At 44.1% G+C, this 19,506-nt stretch overlaps 1 protein-coding gene across 1 annotated transcript; it reads left to right on the forward strand.

Moving 5' to 3' along the window:
* Positions 1-52: 52 nt before the first annotated feature.
* On the forward strand, positions 53-17,909 carry LOC118392603 (ADP-ribosylation factor GTPase-activating protein 3-like). Its single transcript, XM_052460663.1, has 16 exons — positions 53-231; positions 1,076-1,194; positions 1,381-1,453; positions 1,730-1,861; positions 2,039-2,119; positions 5,784-5,901; positions 5,996-6,052; positions 6,205-6,251; positions 6,462-6,613; positions 6,742-6,873; positions 7,612-7,749; positions 7,954-8,106; positions 8,277-8,400; positions 11,048-11,135; positions 15,227-15,351; positions 15,716-17,909. The coding sequence occupies exons 1-16, from the start codon at positions 163-165 to the stop codon at positions 15,731-15,733; spliced, it is 1,626 nt and encodes a 541-aa protein (XP_052316623.1). The 5' UTR covers positions 53-162; the 3' UTR covers positions 15,734-17,909.
* Positions 17,910-19,506: the final 1,597 nt, after the last annotated feature.

Raw genomic sequence — 19,506 nt, forward strand, 5'->3', positions numbered from 1 at the left:
CGTGTTCCTGCTGACCAATCAGAGCACAGGCAAAAAAAATGTTATCGTTCTGACGTGTGCCTTTACCCATGACGAGCACGGAAGTATTTTTGATTTACAGGGAAACAAATTTGCTAAACGCTGCGCTTTACCTACCAGGTGAAATTAACAACAGGTGGAAATATGTCAGAGCCCAGCAAGCAAGATATTGCTGCCATTTTCAAACGACTACGTTCCCTTTCTACGAATAAGGTGAGAGTTGATAAGCTTTCGGCCTTTAACGAGGAAATAGCTAATGTTAGCTAGCTAGCTTCAGAATGTAAAAAATGACACGTAGCACTGTTTTGCTGGGTAGGGGTAGATGGGTCGTAACAAACGCACATGGAAAAGCTTTGATCCACGAATGCTTCTTGCACATCCTCCTGACAAAATATGTTTTTTCAGTGTTGAAAGAATTGGCATGAACAATTTAAATGGAACGATAGGACATCCTGGCATTTGGGTCAAAGATGGTGTTTTAAGAAACTGATTGGACAGTCCACTTCGTTAGCATGTTTATTGTAAATTATAGATGTCTGGTAAATGTTGACTCATGGACACCACAAAGATGAAAGACGTCACACAGACATAAACAATACCTTTTGGCTCATCCAGCTGTTTCCGTCTGCTGTTTAGGCCTGGCTACATAGAACGCGACAATGTTGCAACCGCAAGCATCGAAAAGCTGTTTTGGAAACCTTGTTTCCACTAAATTGCAACATTTGTAACTAGCTAGTTTAGAAATATTTTTGTTAAATGTCGCGTTCTCTTAATGTGTGGACAAGTAGAGACAATTGAAATAAGTTTATACTAGAAAAGAATAGGAATATAAAAAAATAATATACAGTATGAAGTCAATATTTTGTACTTCAGACCTCCACGCTACTGGGTTGCTTCATTATTTGTTAGTGTTTTGCTATCTATTTGTCATGCGCTCATATTAACTTGCTTATCAATGTCCCCATAGACTTATCACTGCATAAAGGAGACAGCGAACACATTGTCTGTATCCAAGTTGCATGTTTTCCAAAGCTGCTGAACTTCTTTCCTATTACAGGCGTGCTTTGACTGTTCGGCTAAGAATCCTAGTTGGGCCAGTATCACCTATGGAGTGTTTCTCTGTATAGACTGCTCAGGAACACACAGGTCATTAGGAGTGCACCTGTCATTCATCAGGTAAGGAACAATGAATGAAAAAACACATTTGTTGCCTACTCCATCCTGTTCTTTCAGATCTACACTAGTGGGTAGGGGCTAGGGATTGTTTCTGGGCAGGACCATTGGCTTCGAACAACTCACAGTTTGACACATTTATGGCTCAATGGAGTGTTCAGAATTAGAACTGTGTATTGTTTGTTTCAGGTCTACTGAGCTGGACTCTAACTGGTCCTGGTACCAGCTGCGATGCATGCAGGTGGGCGGCAATGCCAGCGCGGTGAGTAAAGCCATCCACGGTGGGCATTGACTTGTGGGCAGCCACGTCCCAACCTGCTGTGTAAAGCGCTGAGAGGGTGGTACTAGTAGTTATGTTTCTGACTGCATGAGTGGGCATTATCTCTATAATGTATATGGTACTGTATGGTGTCACAAAATGGCCCTGTATAATACCTGTAGGATTAATGCAATATTTTGATAACTATTAACAATAACTTTTTTGTATTACAGAGTCAATGTGTAATTCAAACCATTGTATTCCCCCTGTGTCTCTCAGAATGCCTTCTTTGCCCAGCAAGGCTGCACGTCCAATGCCGCCAACACCAAGTACAACAGCCGAGCCGCTGCGCTCTACCGCGAGAAGATCAAGACCTCTGCCACGCAGGCCACAAGGCGCTTCGGCACTGAGGTGCCAAACACATCCATCCAGACATTCCACTGGGCAAAAATGGATTTAGTCAATATTGGTTACTTGTTATACTGTCTTTAACAACAGAATCATGTCGCATCAACATGGCTGATTTAAAGGAGTGTATACTTAGGTCCTTATAGATGCCAATGAATCCGATGTTTTGTTTCCCTGCAGTTGTGGCTGGACAGCCAGGCCCCCCTCTCTCCAACATCTCCCGTCAATAAGGAGGAGGATTTCTTCAGTATGCATGCGCAGGTGTGTGTGTGTGTGCTCACCCCTGAGTGTGTGTGTGTGCTCACCCCTGAGTGTGTGTGTGTGCTCACCCCTGAGTGTGTGTGTGTGCTCACCCCTGAGTGTGTGTGTGTGCTCACCCCTGAGTGTGTGTGTGTGCTCACCCCTGAGTGTGTGTGTGCTCACCCCTGAGTGTGTGTGTGTGTGCTCACCCCTGAGTGTGTGTGTGTGTGCTCACCCCTGAGTGTGTGTGTGTGTGCTCACCCCTGAGTGTGTGTGTGTGTGCTCACCCCTGAGTGTGTGTGTGTGTGCTCACCCCTGAGTGTGTGTGTGTGTGCTCACCCCTGAGTGTGTGTGTGTGTGCTCACCCCTGAGTGTGTGTGTGTGTGCTCACCCCTGAGTGTGTGTGTGTGTGCTCACCCCTGAGTGTGTGTGTGTGTGCTCACCCCTGAGTGTGTGTGTGTGCGATCACCCCTGAGTGTGTGTGTGTGCTCACCCCTGAGTGTGTGTGTGTGTGCTCACCCCTGAGTGTGTGTGTGTGTGCTCACCCCTGAGTGTGTGTGTGTGTGTGCTCACCCCTGAGTGTGTGTGTGTGTGTGCTCACCCCTGAGTGTGTGTGTGTGTGTGCTCACCCCTGAGTGTGTGTGTGTGTGTGCTCACCCCTGAGTGTGTGTGTGTGTGTGAGTGTGTCACCCCTGAGTGTGTGTGTGTGTCACCCCTGAGTGTGTGTGTGTGTGTGCTCGCCCCTGAGTGTGTGTGTGTGTGTGTGCTCACCCCTGAGTGTGTGTGTGTGTGTGTGCTCACCCTGAGTGTGTGTGTGTGTGTGTGCTCACCCCTGAGTGTGTGTGTGTGTGTGCTCACCCCTGAGTGTGTGTGTGTGTGTGTGCTCACCCCTGAGTGTGTGTGTGTGTGTGTGCTCACCCCTGAGTGTGTGTGTGTGTGCTGTGTGTGTGTGTGCTCACCCCTGAGTGTGTGTGTGTGTGTGCTCACCCCTGAGTGTGTGTGTGCTGTGCTCACCCCTGAGTGTGTGTGTGTGTCACCCCTGAGTGTGTGTGTGTGCTCACCCCTGAGTGTGTGTGTGTGTGTGCTCACCCCTGAGTGTGTGTGTGTGTGCTCACCCCTGTGTGTGTGTGTGTGTGTGCTCACCCCTGAGTGTGTGTGTGTGTGTGCTCACCCCTGTGTGTGTGTGTGTGTGTGTGCTCACCCCTGAGTGAGTGTGTGTGTGCTCACCCCTGAGTGTGTGTGTGTGCTCACCCCTGAGTGTGTGTGTGTGTGATCACCCCTGAGTGTGTGTGTGTGTGATCACCCCTGAGTGTGTGTGTGTGTGCTCACCCCTGAGTGTGTGTGTGTGTGCTCACCCCTGAGTGTGTGTGTGTGTGCTCACCCCTGAGTGTGTGTGTGTGCTCACCCCTGAGTGTGTGTGTGTGTGTGCTCACCCCTGAGTGTGTGTGTGAGTGTGTGTGTGTGTGTGCTCACCCCTGAGTGTGTGTGTGTGTGCTCACCCCTGAGTGTGTGTGTGTGTGCTCACCCCTGAGTGTGTGTGTGTCACCCCTGAGTGTGTGTGTGCTCACCCCTGAGTGTGTGTGCTCACCCCTGAGTGTGTGTGTGTGTGCTCACCCCTGAGTGTGTGTGTGTGTGCTCACCCCTGAGTGTGTGTGCTCACCCCTGAGTGTGTGTGCTCACCCCTGAGTGTGTGTGTGTGTGCTCACCCCTGAGTGTGTGTGTGTGTGTCACCCCTGAGTGTGTGTGTGTGTGCTCACCCCTGAGTGTGTGTGTGTGTGCTCACCCCTGAGTGTGTGTGTGTGCTCACCCCTGAGTGTGTGTGTGTGTGCTCACCCCTGTGTGTGTGTGTGTGCTCACCCCTGAGTGTGTGTGTGTGCTCACCCCTGTGTGTGTGTGTGTGTGCTCACCCCTGAGTGTGTGTGTGTGCTCACCCCTGAGTGTGTGTGTGTGTGCTCACCCCTGAGTGTGTGTGTGTGTCACCCCTGTGTGTGTGTGCTCACCCCTGAGTGTGTGTGTGTGTGCTCACCCCTGAGTGTGTGTCACCCCTGAGTGTGTGTGCTGTGTGTGTGTGCTCACCCCTGAGTGTGTGCTGTGTGTGTGCTCACCCCTGAGTGTGTGTGTGTGTGATCACCCCTGTGTGAGTGTGTGTGCTCACCCTGAGTGTGTGTGTCACCCCTGTGTGTGTGTGTGTGCTCACCCCTGAGTGAGTGTGTGTGCTCACCCCTGAGTGTGTGTGTGTGTGCTCACCCCTGAGTGTGTGTGTGTGTGCTCACCCCTGAGTGTGTGTGTGTGTGTGCGCTCACCCCTGAGTGTGTGTGTGTGTGTGTGTCACCCCTGAGTGTGTGTGTGTGCGCTCACCCCTGAGTGTGTGTGTGTGTGTGTGTCACCCCTGACCCCTGTGTGTGTGTGTGTGCTCACCCCTGTGTGTGTGTGTGTGCTCACCCCTGTGTGTGTGTGTGTGTGCTCACCCCTGTGTGTGTGTGTGTGTGTGCTCACCCCTGTGTGTGTGTGTGTGCTCACCCCTGTGTGTGTGTGTGTGCTCACCCCTGTGTGTGTGTGTGTGTGTGTGCTCACCCCTGTGTGTGTGTGTGTGTGTGTGCTCACCCCTGTGTGTGTGTGTGTGTGTGTGTGTCACCCCTGTGTGTGTGTGTGTGTGTGTGCTCACCCCTGAGTGTGTGTGTGTGTGTGCTCACCCCTGAGTGTGTGTGTGTGTGTGCTCACCCCTGAGTGTGTGTGTGTGTGTGTGCTCACCCCTGAGTGTGTGTGTGTGTGTCACCCCTGAGTGTGTGTGTGTGCTCACCCCTGAGTGTGTGTGTGTGCTCACCCCTGAGTGTGTGTGTGTGCTCACCCCTGAGTGAGTGTGTGTGTGTGTGTGTGTGTGCTCACCCCTGAGTGAGTGTGTGTGTGTGTGCTCACCCCTGAGTGTGCGTGTGCTCACCCCTGAGTGTGTGTGCTCACCCCTGAGTGTGTGTGTGTGTCACCCCTGAGTGTGTGTGTGCTCACCCCTGTGTGTGTGTGTGTGTGTGCTCACCCCTGTGTGTGTGTGTGTGCGTGCTCACCCCTGTGTGTGTGTGTGTGTGCGTGCTCACCCCTGTGTGTGTGTGTGTGTGTGCTCACCCCTGTGTGTGTGTGTGTGTGCTCACCCCTGTGTGTGTGTGTGTGTGCTCACCCCTGTGTGTGTGTGTGTGCTCACCCCTGTGTGTGTGTGTGTGTGCTCACCCCTGTGTGTGTGTGTGTGCTCACCCCTGAGTGTGTGTGTGTGTGTGTGTGTGTGTGTGTGTGTGTGTGTGTGTGTGTGTGTGTGCGCTCACCCCTGAGTGTGTGTGATCACCCCTGAGTGTGTGTGTGTGTGATCACCCCTGAGTGTGTGTGTGTGATCACCCCTGAGTGTGTGTGTGTGTGTGTGTGTGTGTGTGTGTGTGTGTGTGTGCTCACCCCTGAGTGAGTGTGTGTGTGCTCACCCCTGAGTGAGTGTGTGTGTGCTCACCCCTGAGTGAGTGTGTGTGTGTGTGCTCACCCCTGAGTGTGTGTGTGTGCACCCCTGAGTGTGTGTGTGTGTGTGTGTGCTCACCCCTGAGTGTGTGTGTGTGTGACTGTTAGTACTTATTTGTTTGAAATTGTAGAATATTATGGATGTGTGCATGTTGTTTACATGGTCTTGTCCTTACCTTGTGTATTTTGGCAGGCAATCCCTGATGATCGTAGCTCCACCCAACCTAATATAACAAGCTCTGCCCAGATGAATCTAAGCCCCACCCCAGTAGAGGAACCCTCTACAAAAGAAACCGATAGAGACAATAATGGTACACCTCTACTTCAATATTTACACTTCAGAAACACATACACTTGCATCTGTTTGTCCATGTCGTCTATGCCCTCAACTCTTTCTGTCTTCAGGTAATACAGAGGGTCCCAGTGTTGATGTGCTAAGTATGTCTCCTAAAGAAGCCTTAGGTAAGAGGACCAAGAGATTATGCCCGAGAGACTAAAGATACTCAACTAGAACCTTAAGCATTAGGAGTACATGAATTATCTGAGCCTGGAACAGTAGCTCGTAGCAGCTTCTATCAACTGTATTCTAATGACCACTGTCACTTCTCCCTTAGAATCCTCCTCTCTTCTCAAGAAGAAACCAGCTGGGTCCAAGAAAACAGTATGTACTCTATGGTAGTGGATTTAAGGAGGTAATGTTCCTCCCCTGTACCTATGCGTGTTGTGCTTATGAATAAGAGTGAATTTGGTGATGGTTGTGTGTGTGGGTGAGACATTTAGTGTGAATGGACTGTGTACATCACTCATGGATCTTGTGTCTACTAATCTACTGACCTACGTGTTCACGTCTGTGTCCTGTGTTTTGTCTCAGTTGGGTGCTAAGAAAGGTGGTCTTGGGGGTAAGAAGGTGAGCAAACAGAGTTTCTGTGACCTGGAGAAGAAAGCACAGGCGGTAGACAAACTCAATGAGAGAGATACAGCACCCACCACCAAGAACAGCCCCCAACCAGCAGAGGAATCCATGTGAGTCTCTCTCCAATTTAAATGGGCTTTAATTGGCCTCTCGCTCTCTCATCCACATTGTCAATTATTCTCTCATCTTCACTGCTTATCCATTTCTCTCTCCCCACTGTCTCTCTTCCTCCCTCTAGTGGGGCCTCCATGAGATTGGCCTATAAGGATCTGGAGGCGCAGCAGAGGAGTAATACAGAGAAGATGAAGGGGATGGGGGAGAAGAAGAAGGAGCAGGCTGAGAGACTGGGCATGGGCTTTGGCAGCAGGAGGTGGGGGGGATAAAAGGATTTGTTTATTTCTTAACACACTTTTTACAGATGTTCCATGTAGAATAGTTTTAAAGGGTTACTTTACATTGCAGGGGATAAGTCACTCATCTTCTAAAACATGGATTCGCTAACTTTTTGCCGTGCGATCCCATTTTGATATTAAAACATTTTGGCGACCCCACCATGTAAAAAATGTATGTTATCAACGGCAAATGTTTACTTATTTAATTTGAGTTATGACGTTATTAGAAATCTGTCAGACAGTATTTTGACACTTTCATTCTGACAGCTAAGGTTTGAAGTGACTGAAATGCATCAGAAACGTATTGGGAAGTTCAGAAGATCATCAGGCAATAATGTTGTATGGTCTTCTGTGTAGAAAAGAACATAATTGATTTTTCTTTTTCTCCCAGTGTGATTTAGTGTCTGGTCTTGTCCAATCGGTTCTAACGGCTAGTAAAGGGAAACAGTACGTGTTCCTGAGAGTTATCTTTCAGTGATGGGGTCATAGTATTTTGTAGCTTAAACGGTACTGACGTAACCCCGGTTCTACGAACCAAGTTCAAATGTTCTCTCGCGACCCGATTTTTAAAATCATTTGATCCCTAGTTTGGGAAACCCTGATCTAAAATACTTATATTATTGTTGGGACTGAAACATGTTGTAACCATTGGAGATATTGTGGTAACAAATACTTTGATTATTTGACTCCATTGTCTCTCCCCCATCTCCCTCTAGTGGAGTGTCTCACTCTGTGTTGTCAGACATGCACACTATCCAGCAGGAGAGCCCAGTGGGGTCCAAGCAGCCCACTAAGAGCCGGAGGTACACAGAGAAGGGGGAAGAGGAGACTGACGAAGGCTCCTTTACATCCAGGTCACCACACTCCGCCAATGTTCCAATACTTTAGCGATGGATCATTCCTTCTGTCATTCCTTCTTGGAAGTAATCACTGACATGGCTAGCCTGGTCTCAGATCTCTTTGTGTTGTCTTGTAATTGTAGTTGGAAAGACATCACAAAAAGATCTGGGAATGAAATCCATTAAATTGAGTTCTCTTTTCCATATGAAACCCATCAGGATGTCAATGACCAAGTTTGATGACCCGACAGAATCCTCTGACAAATTCTTCTCCAATTGGAGCGAGACGGGGGAGTCTGGCTGGAGGAAAGAGAGCAGGAAGCCAGAGCCAGACTTCTACCTGAGCACCAAGAGTTCCTCACAGGACGACAGGTACTATATGACTGTTTGATTTCCAGGGGTGAAAATACAGAGATGCATGTGAAAAAGTAACATTTTATTTTGGCCGTATAAGTCCCCTGAGCCACTTATTTTTGTATTTATATTTTAAGTATCTCACTGTAGTTGTCACTGAATGCAGCCTCCCTCTCTCTCACACACAGGACCGCAGCCCGGCGGAAAGCAGACCCAGTCCCTGTCTCAGACTCAGGCGACGCCCGCAAGAAGTTTGGGGACGTCAAGGCCATCTCCTCTGACATGTACTTTGGCAAGCAGGATGACTCTGAGGTAGGCACACTGTCATGGGACACACACACATACAGTGTATGGTTTGGACACATCTACTCATTCAAAGGTTTTTCCTTTATTTTTTACAATTTTCTACATTGTAGAATAATAGTGAAGAGATCAACACTATGAAATAACACATGTAATCATGTAGTAACCAAAAAAAGTGAAGAACCTCAAATATAAAATATTTAGATTTTTAAGGTAGCCACCCTTTGCCTTGATGACAGCTTTGCACATGCTTGGCATTCTCTCAACCAGCTTCATGAGGTAGTTAGTTACCTGGAATGCATTTGAATTAACCAATGTGCCTTGTTAAAATGTCATTTGTGTAATTTTTTTCCTTAATGCTTTTGAGCCAACCAGTTGTGTTTTGACATGGTAGGGGTGGTATACAGAAGATAGCCCTATTTGGTAAAAGACCAAGTCCATTTTATGGCAAAAACAGCTCAAACAAGCAAAGAGAAACGACAGTCCATTACTTTAAGACATGAAGGTCAGTCAATGTGGAACATTGTAAGAACTTTGAACGTTTCTTCAAGTGCAGTCGCAAAAACCATCAAGCGTTATGATGAAACTGGCTCTCGTGAAGACCGCCACAGGAAAGGAATGCCCAGTTACCTCTGCTGCAGAGGATAGGTTTATAAGCCCCCGTGATATGCAACTTTTCAAGGAAGCATGAAACCAATATACATAGGCAGTTAGAAAAGCCAATGCTAGCTTTTTCAAGCAGAAATTTGCTTCCTGCAACAAACTCCAAAAAGTTCTGGGACACTGAAGTCCATGGAGAATAAGAACACCTCCTCGCAGCTGCCCACTGCACTGAGGATAGGAAACACTGTCACCACAGATAAATCCACTATAATTGAGAATTTCAATAAGCATTTTTCTACGGCTGGCCATGCTTTCCCACTGGTTACCCCATAGCAGCACCCACCTGTAGCATGCGCTCCAGCAGGTATTTCTCTCTGGTCACCCCCAAAACAAATTATTTCTTTGGCCGCCACTCCTTCCATTTCTCTGCTGCCAATGACTGAGATGAACTATAAAAATCTCTGAAACTGGAGACGCTTATCTCCCTCACTAGCATTAAAGCACCAGCTGTCAGAGCAGCTCACAAATTACTGCACCTGTACATAGTAAATCTATAATTTAGCCCAAACAACTACCTCTCGCCCTACTCTTATTTATTTATTTATTTTGCTCCTTTGCACCCCATTATTTCTATCTCTACCTTCCACATTCTTCCACTGCAAATCTACCATTCTAGTCTTTTACTTGCTATATTGTATTTACTTCGCCACCATGGCGTTTTCTTTTGCCTTTACCTCCCTTATCTCACCTCATTTGCTCACATCATATATAGACTTGTTTCTACTGTATTATTGACTGTATGTTTGTTTTACTCCATGTGTAACTCTGTGTCGTTGTATGTGTCGAACTGCTTTGCTTTATCTTGGCCAGGTCACAATTGTAAATGAGAACTTGTTTACAACTTGCCGACCTGGTTAAATAAAGGTGAAATGCATATGTTTTTTATATTTGAGTTAACAGCCTCAGATTGCAGCCCAAATAAATGCTTCAGAGTTCAAGTAACAGACACATCTCAACGTCAGCTGTTCAGAGGAGACTGCAAGAATCAGGCCATCATGGTCAAATTGTTGCAAAGAAACCACTGCTGAAGGACACCAATAAGAAGAGACTTGCTTGGGCCAAGAAACACGAGCAATGTACATTAGATCAGTGGAAGTCTGTCCTTTTGGTCTGAGTCCAAATTTGAAATTTTTGGTTCCAACCGCTGTGACTTTGAGACGCAAAGTAGGTCAACCGATCTCCGCATGTGTGGTTCCCACCGTGAAGCATGGAGGTGTGATATTGTGGGGGATATATATTTGCTGGTGACACAGTCTGATTTTATTTAGAATTCAAGGTACACTTAGCCAGCATGGCTACCACAGCATTCTGCAGCGATACACCATCCCATCTGGTTTGTGCTTAGTGGGATTATCATTTGACACCCGACCTCAACCCAATTGAGATGGTTTGGGATGAGTTGGACCGCAGAGTGAAGGAAAAACAGCCAACAAGTGCTCAGCATATGTGGGAACTCCTTCAAGACTGTTGGAAAAGCATTCCCGGTGAAGCTGGTTGAGAGTGCCAAGCGTGTGTAAAGCTGTCAAGGCAAATGGCTACTTAGAAGAATCTCAAATCTAAAGTATCCTTTAATTTGTTTAACACTTTTTTGGTTACTACATGATTCCATATGTGTTATTTCATAGTTTTGGTGTCCTCACTATTATTCTACAATATAGAAAATGACTAGAAACATAGAAACCATTGAATGAGTAGGTGTTCTATAACTTTTGACTTGTAGTGAATATACTAAAAATGGTGTTTACAGTTCATTTGGTGCTATGAAATTCATTTGTCTTTCTCAGAGAAGGCTGTTAGACATTTCTCTGCTTCTGTTCTGGCTGTTTCCCCCTGTTGCAACATTGCTTTTTGATTGATTATTATCTACAACTGCTGTGCTTTTTAATTTTTTTAATTTTTTAAATCTACCTGAAAATCCCTGTTACAGTAGTATGTTCATTGTTTTAGTATCAAGTATGTCATTTGAAGTATTCATGTGGTTGTTTACATGCAGTATGAGGCGAAGACTCGCCTGGAGAGGTTCTCTGAAAGCAATTCCATCAGCTCAGCTGACCTGTTTGATGACCCAAAGAAACAGGCGGGTAGGGAAGCCTACAAGTGTGTACTTAAACATTCATACAGTCCAATCGGGAAAGTATTCAGACCCCTTGTATTTTTCCACATTTTGTTACGTTACAGCTTTATTCTAAAATGGATTCAATAGTTGTTGTTTTTCCTCTTCAATCTATGCACAGTACCCCATAATGACAAAGCAAAAACAGGTTTTTAGAAATGTTTGTAAATTGTATTAATCTAAAAATGGAAATATCACATTTACATAAGTATTCAGACCCTTTATTCAGTACTTTGTTGAAGCACCTTTGGCAGCGATTACAGCCTCAAGTCTTCTTGGGTATGACACCACAAGCTTGGCACACCTGTATTTGGGTAGTTTCTCCCATTCTTCTCTGCAGTTCCTCTCAAGCTCTATCAGGTTGGACGAGGAGCGTAGCTGCACAGCTATTTTGAAGTCTCTCCAGAGATGTTAGATTGGATTCAAGTATGGGTTCTGGCTGGGCCACTCAAGGACGTTCAGAGTCCCGAAGCCACTCCTGTATTGTCTTGGCTTTGTGCTTAGGGTCGTTGTCCTGTTGGAAGGTGAACCTTCACCCCAGCCTGAGATACTGAGCTCTCTGGAGCAGGTTTTCATCAAGGATCTCTCTGTGCTTTGCGCCGCTCATCCTAACTAGTCTCCCAGTCCCTGCCGCTGAAAACATCCCCACAGCTTCACCGTAGGGATGGTGCCAGGTTTCCTCCAGACGTGACGATTGGCAGTCAGGCCAAAGAGTTCGATCTTGTTTTCATCAGACCATAGAATCTTGTTTCTCGTGGTCTGAGTCCTTTACGTGCCTTTTGTCAAAGTGAGCTGTCATGTACCTTTTTTACTGAAGAGTGGCTTCTGTCTGGCCACTCTACCATAAAATGCCTGATTGGTGTAGTGCTACAGAGATGGTTGTCCTTCTGGAAGGTTCTCCCATCTCCACAGAGGAACTCTATATCTTTGTTAGAGTGAACATTGGACGAGTCTTGGTGGTTCTAAAATTGTTACATTTTTGAGAATGATGGAGGCCACTGTGTTTGGGTACCCTTTCCCAGATCTGTGCCTCAACACAATCCTGTCTTGGAGATTTATGGGCAATTCTTTTGACCTCATGACTTGGTTTTTGCTCTGACATGCACTGTCAACTGTGGGACCTTACATACGTATGTATGCATATGTGTGTAAGGTCCCAAAGTTGACAGTGCATGTCAGAGCAAAAACCAAGTCCTCAACTGGCAGCTTCATTGAATAGTACCCGTAAAACTCCAGTCTCAACAGTGAAGAGGCAACTCCGGGATGTTGGCCTTCTAGGCAGAGTTCCTCTGTCCAGTGTCTGTGTTCTTTTGCCCATCTTAATCTTTTATTTTTATTGGCCAGTCTGAGATATAGATTTTTCTTTGCAACTCTGCCTAGAAGGCCAGCATCCCGGAGTCGCCTCTTCACTGTTTACTTTGAGACTGGTGTTTTGCGAGTACTATTTAATGAAGCTGCCAGTTGAGGACTTGTGAGGCATCTGTTTCTCAAACTAGACACTCTAATGTACTTGTCCTCTTGCTTAGTTGTGTACTGGAGCCTCCCTCTCCTCTTTCTATTCTAGTTAGAGACAGTTTGCGCTGTATTGTGAAGGGAGTAGTACGCAGCATTGTATGAGATCTTCAGTTTCTTGGCAATTTCTCGCATGGAATAGCCTTCATTTCTCAGAACAAGGATAGACTGACGCGTTTCAGAAGAAAGTACGTTGTTTCTGTGCTTCTACACCTGCATTGCTTGCTGTTTGGGGTTTTTGGCTGGGTTTCTGTACAGCACTTTAATATATCAGCTGATGTATGAAGGGCTATGTAAATATATTTGATTTGTTTTTGGCCATTTTGAGCCTGTAATCAAACCCATATGCTGATGCTCCAGATACTCAACTAATCTAAAGAAGGCCAGATTTATTGCATCTTTAATCAGAACAACAGTTTTAAGCTGTGCTGCCATAATTGCAAAAGGGTTTTCTAACGATCAGTTAGCTAATCCAAGTTTATTATTTAAAAAAGGCTAACACAGTGTGCCATTGGAACACAGGAGTGATGGTTGCTGATAATGGGCCTCTCTACACCTACGTAGATATTTCATTAAACAATCTGCCGTTTCCAGCAACAATAGTCATTAACAATGTCTACACTATTTCTGATCAATTTGATATTTTAATGGACAAAAAATGTGCTTTTCTTTAAAAAAGGGAATTTCTAAGTGACCCCAAACTTTTGAACGGTAGTGTATATGTATGTCTTCGGGTGTGCAGTTGAACAAAACAAAATCTTAGCAAATTCCACAAAGAAATTCTAAAATAGCCCTGACAATATTATTGGCACCTTCTAGAAGTAGTTAGAAATAATTCGATTTCAAGCAGGTGATTATCATTTACTTTGGAATTTAACTCACCTGTGGTGAGTTGGAAGATGCCTGCAGTATAAAAACCATGTATTCAACCAGTTTGAATAGAGAAAAGGACTCGTTCTCCTCTTTTGTGGCACTTTGTTTACCGCAATGAGCGTGGACAAAAAGGAAACCAGTGAGTTATGTCAAACACAAGATGGTAGCCAAGCATGGACAATCTCAAGGCTACAAGTCCATCTCCAGAGACCTTGATGTTCCTGTCTCCACCGTACGTAATGTTATCAAGACGTTTAAGGCCCGTGCCGCTGTAGCCAACCTCACTGGAGGAGAACTTGATGGAAGATTGCAGCGAAGGATTGTTTGAATGGCGAAGAAGGACCTCTGTCAACTGCCACACAGATTCAAGCTGACCTTCAGACAGAAGGTACGACAGTTTCAACGAGCACCATCCTTCGCTAACTCATTGAAAGGGGTTATATGGTAGGAGACCCAGGAGGACCCCACTGCTGATAAAGACCTGAACATGCCAAAATCCTTTCTGGGAGAATGTGCTGTGGACCGATGAGACCAAATTAGAGCTTTTTGGTAAAGCACACCATCTCTATGTTTACAGAAAACAAAATGAAGCATTCAAAGAAGAAAACACCTTCCCTTCAGTCAAACGTGGAGGTTCAGTGATGTTTTGGGGTTGCTTTGCTGCCTCTGGCACAGGGTGCCTTGAACATGTGCATGGCATCATGAAATCAGGTGAATGCCGAGGTATTTTGGAGCGCAGTGTCAGAAGCTGGGTCTCCGTTGAAGATCATGGGTCTTCCAGCAGGACAATGACCCCAAACACACTTCAAAAAGAATGGTTCAAGAATAAACGCTGGACTGTTCTGAAGTGGCCAGCAATTAGTCCAAATCTAAATCCCATTAACTTGTGGAGAGATCTGAAGGCAGTTATTCTGACCAAAGGCTGTGCTACCAAATATGAAGTAATTTCTTACATTTTAAATGGATATATTAAGTTCTGAAACAAATGTTCTGTAATATTAACAGTGAAATAAAGAATTGTGGAGACGGTGTTCAATTTCTTGAGTTACTTGAAAAAAGTACAAGGGTGCCAATATTTTTGGCCATGACTGTAGACAGGTGTGCCTTTCTAAATCATGGCCAATCAATAGAATTTACCTCCGGTGGACTCCAAGTTGTAGAAACATCTCAAGGATGATCAATGGAAATAACAGGATGCACCTGAGCTCAATTTTGTGTTTCCAATAGTTATGTAAATCAGGTATTTCTGTTTTTGTTTTTAATACATTTGCAAACCTTTTGAAAAACCTGTAGATTGAGGATCCATTTTAGAATAAGGCTGTAACGTTACAAATGTGGAAAAAGTCTAGGTGTCTGAATACTTTGAGTGTACTGTATATCACACTTTCAAGTATATAATTTAACCATTTCATATCACTAAATCAAGAGAACACCAGAGCCCATATTCACAAAGCATCTGAGTCAGATCAGTTTTGCCTTTCAGATCATATTGAATTAGATGGGGGATCTATCTGATCCTAGATCAGCACTCCTTGTCTGAGAGGTTTTATTAATCCAGGCACTGCATGTGTACACCTCCACAATTTAAACATCAGAAGAAGGATCATTCTAAAGCAACTGCCACCACTGATGTTACTAACCATCTCTCTCTCTCTCTCTCTGGTCCCCATGCAGCCAGCTCATATCGTCTGACCAACATGCTGCCCAGTGCTCCAGACATGTCCCAGCTGAAGCTGGGGGTCCGCTCTGCGGCCGGGAGGCTGTCCGTCATGGCCAGCGGAGTAGTCACGTCCCTTCAGGTTTGTGGTTCAGATGGCCCTGTTGGTTGGAGCTTGGTGCTAGCAGCAGATTGACTCCCACATGGGCCACATACTGAAGTGTTATGGGGACTGTAAGCCATAAGGCAATTTCAACACAATAAGAACTTGCCCTTTTTATAGCATTATTCCAATTGGAAATCCAGTTTCTTGATTTTAATTACTATGTAAGTGCACAGTAACAATATCAGTGACTATTTGGTCAAAGGCATGCTAGATACCAAAGTACATTGTGTATAAGGGCAACTTTATTTAAAGGTTACCTAATTATGCAGCGTCAACACTCAGACAACTGGTACGGTGTAAGCAGTAGGTTCTTACGTGTTGTGTATCTTCTTTGTTTCAGGACCACTACAGTGCGTGAGTCCAGTGTGTGTACCTGTGTTATGACACACACACACACACACACAACCTGTTAGGTCCCCTGGGTATTGGAGGCGGTGAACATCTTTACGAGCAATGGATATTTTCAGCCGTGCAGAAGAGGGAGAGAGAATTAGTGACATTGTGTAGGCCAGAACATAGGCTATAGCTATATATATATATATGTGTGTGTGTGTGTGTGTGTGTGTGTGTGTATATAGCAGCTATTTGAATAAAGGACGTATTATCTACATTGGAGTTATGGTGAGATGTATGAAGAACACTTATTTCCGCAGCATATTATTTCATCTGTCCAGGCCTTTGGTTTTGATATTTACAGATGTTTATATCAATGGTATTAAAAATACATTTTTGTAATCATCCATTATGGTTCTAATTGAGGGTGACTTAGGTTTTGGGTTCCTTTTCCCCTGTGCAATTGTTATTGAATCATGTCATCTTGGTCACCTTGGTTTTTATGTAACTATTTGCAATTAAGACATCATCTGGTAGCGTGATAACATGGATTTTTCTACATGCGATATGTAAATAATTTAGTTAATTAATCTGATGGGCATTGTTTTAATTACATGTCAAATACAGGGAGATGTTGCAAGGTAGGACACATGTCTTAAATTTTCGGGTGCCTTCAAACCAAAATGCCTGTGACGCGTTGTGCGTGTGCTGATTCACTGAATGTGTGTTTGGAGGTATGGTGAAGTGGAGAACATTTGAGGTGGGAGAAACATTATTTTACATTGGTTGACAGACCTCTAGTCAGGAATGGGTGCAGCAAAATGTCCCCATCTCATCTGTTGTACAGTGTAAGTCTGCCATTTCATTCACTTCTACCCACCTGTACACTGCTCTCTGAAAAAAGGTGTCTGCTGTGCTTTTTGAAGCATTGTTTGCATTGGTTTGAAAGTGCCCTTAGTCTTGGAAGTGTACTTATGTCTGTCACTCACTTATGTCACTTGACTGAAGGACCGAATACTCAGTTATTTCTTTGTGTGTGTATATAGACACTGGTAGGATATGGTCCTGTACAGTGTAGTGTGGTCTGGTCTGCCTCTCAGCAGCCAAACATATTATCCATATTACTATTGGCTATCAGTTCAGATGAATGAAGGGAGTAGTATCTTAATATTTTGTCCCAGTACTCTCCAAAAGGCTGTATTTTAGACAGGCAGCTCAATTCTGATATTTTTTTCCCTTCTCACTAATAGGTTAAAAAGATCTCAACAAAACAGAATTGGGCTGACTGTGTAAACGCAGGCAAATAACCTATTCTATTTTCTGTGACCGCATTAATCTGTGAGAGGAACACAGGACACCCATCCAATTATTTGACCCTTCTGTGGCTATGAAGGAAAAGAGACAAGGAAAGGAACTCATGCAAAAGAAATGGGACGTGGCCCTCTGACCCATTGGCTGCCCCTCCTAGGGCCTAACACATTTCAACAACGGTTTTATGTGTTTAGTGAAGGGTAACCTCTAACCCTTTGCTGAACAGATTCATTGTATATTACCTCTGTGAACTGTGTACCTTGCAGAGAATATTTAGGGTGTTTAGAGTTTTTATTTTCACACTGGGTATATGTGGGTTATAGTTTGGGAGTTTATGCATAATGTGGTTTTGTTATTTTTGAGGGGAATGGCTAGAAGTCTGTAACTGGATGTTGCTAGAGGTATTTCTGGCTACCTAGTATCACCTAACTTCCTCACCATTTTATGCACCATATTTTGATCCTTACTAAATTCAAATTCTTGAGTTGATTTAACACGGAAGAGAAATGTATATTTAGGATGAAATGTTACCCATTTGAATCTGGATTTTTGTATCGTGTGTAACTCCGTGACCAACCAGGGCTTTTGTTCAATCTCTTTCTACTGTAATCCAAAGAATTAGGATACATGTGCACATGCCCAAAAATGTAAATTATGGGAAGATTTAGTTACTTTTTGTGTATTTTTATTCGAACCTGCAAGTATAAAAAAAAGTGTTGCTTGAATGTACATCTATAGAACAGCACCTGAAGCGAATGTCATTGTTTACCAACAAATACATCTATGGACATGAGTTCTTTAGAGATTCATTACATTTGTGTAATCAAGTGTGTATCATTGTTAGCTGCTGTGTATAAGAAACGTTGCTTTAGAATAAAAAATATACTGCACTTGCATGTCCCCAGTGGCAGACTTACCATTAGGCAACTCAGGCTTTTGACTGGGGCCTCACAACATCCGGGGCCTTGTAAACTTGTCATAATTCTGTTTAATAATACATAATTTCTCTTATCTTGTTTTTCTGCGCATGAGAAACCTCTGATGTGCGCAATTTAGAGGTAGTGACAAATTGAGCGTTTAGATGTTTTTATCCTGCGAATTTGTCTCTAGCTTTTGAACAGTTGGGGATATTATTATAACCTGTGCCTGAAAGCCAAGACTCAGGAACCTGTCTTCTGTTTCGCTCTACAACGCTCACACGTGGTGCTGGACACGTTAGAAGGGATAGTGGAAAAAAAAAAGGCAAATTGAAAAAATGTTATTCTACACACAATTATTTCCTGATTATCTTCCCTGATGTTTTACTGAACTTTCCAATACCTTTCTGATGCATTTCACTCAATTTTGATGCAAGTAATTTGACATTTTCTTAGCCTTTATGAATATATAAACATGGTTGCATTTTTTTCTGTTCTACTTTAGGGCCGGCCCTAAAAAATATAGAGTTTAGTAACTCAGTCGGGTCTCAACTTACTGTTTTGAGTTAGAATAGAATACACAAGGTGCAATTTCAAAATGTGGTAGTGCATCATCAGTTATGTCAGTCACTGTGTCTGGATTTACACAGCCGGCCCAATTCTGATCTTTTTGTACACTACTTGGTCTTTTGACCAATCAGATTAGCTGAAAAAGATCTGATGTGATTTGGTCAAAAGTCCAATTAGTGGGGGAAAAAATAGAATTGGGCTGCCTGCCTAAACGCAGCCTGAGAGTCACTCAATGCAGCCCCAAAAAAATGATTTCTAGGTAAGTTAGTCTAGCCAGCTATCTTAAACTAATCATGGCTGAATTTCCAACCGAGCACACAGATCACGCCGACTGAGCACACAGATCACGCCGACTGAGCACACAGATCACATGCCCAGGGGCCCTACTACCACCAGAGTGCTCCCATTTGATTTTGTCGTTACTCTTATCAGATGTCGTATGAGCATGGCAAAATGTGCAGAATTGCAGGAAATTTGCTTTAAAACTGCTAAATTTTCTCTCCATCCCTTAGCAAAATGTGTAAAATTGCAGGAAATTTGCTTTAAAATAGCAACATTTTCTCTCCATCCCATAGCAAAATGTGTAGAATTGCATGAAAGTAGCTTTAAAAATGCAAATAGTTCTCTCTGTCCTATTGGAAAATGTGTAGAATTGCAGTAAATAAGCTTTAAAACTGCAACATTTTCTGAAAATGTTAAATGACTAGAATGTTAAAAAAAGGCCATACAATTACACAAAAAAAATTGGTCTTGGTCAATATTGAGCCAGCTCCAAACAGCTCTTCTTTCAGCATGATTGTGTTAAATAGACATGGGAGAGGACCTCAGCCTGGGGCCTCCAAATCATTAAGAACGCCCCTGCATGGCCCTAAGCTATGTGTAAAATTCCCACATTACCTTGCATAAGGGTAGAAAATATATTGTAAGGAAAATATAGAAACGCTATTGATAATAGATACTTGATATTGGGCACTTTAAAACTACAGTGCCTTCAGAAAGT

This window comes from Oncorhynchus keta, chromosome 13, assembly GCF_023373465.1.
Source record: "Oncorhynchus keta strain PuntledgeMale-10-30-2019 chromosome 13, Oket_V2, whole genome shotgun sequence".
NCBI classification, from domain to species: domain Eukaryota; kingdom Metazoa; phylum Chordata; class Actinopteri; order Salmoniformes; family Salmonidae; genus Oncorhynchus; species Oncorhynchus keta.

Coding starts and splice junctions, on each gene's coding strand:
- LOC118392603 (XM_052460663.1), top strand. CDS start 163: ATGTCAGAGCCCAGCAAGCAAGATATTGCTGCCATTTTCAAACGACTA. Junction 232..1,075: donor GTTCCCTTTCTACGAATAAG/GTGAGAGTTGAT, acceptor TTCCTATTACAG/GCGTGCTTTGACTGTTCGGC. Junction 11,136..15,226: donor TGACCCAAAGAAACAGGCGG/GTAGGGAAGCCT, acceptor GTCCCCATGCAG/CCAGCTCATATCGTCTGACC.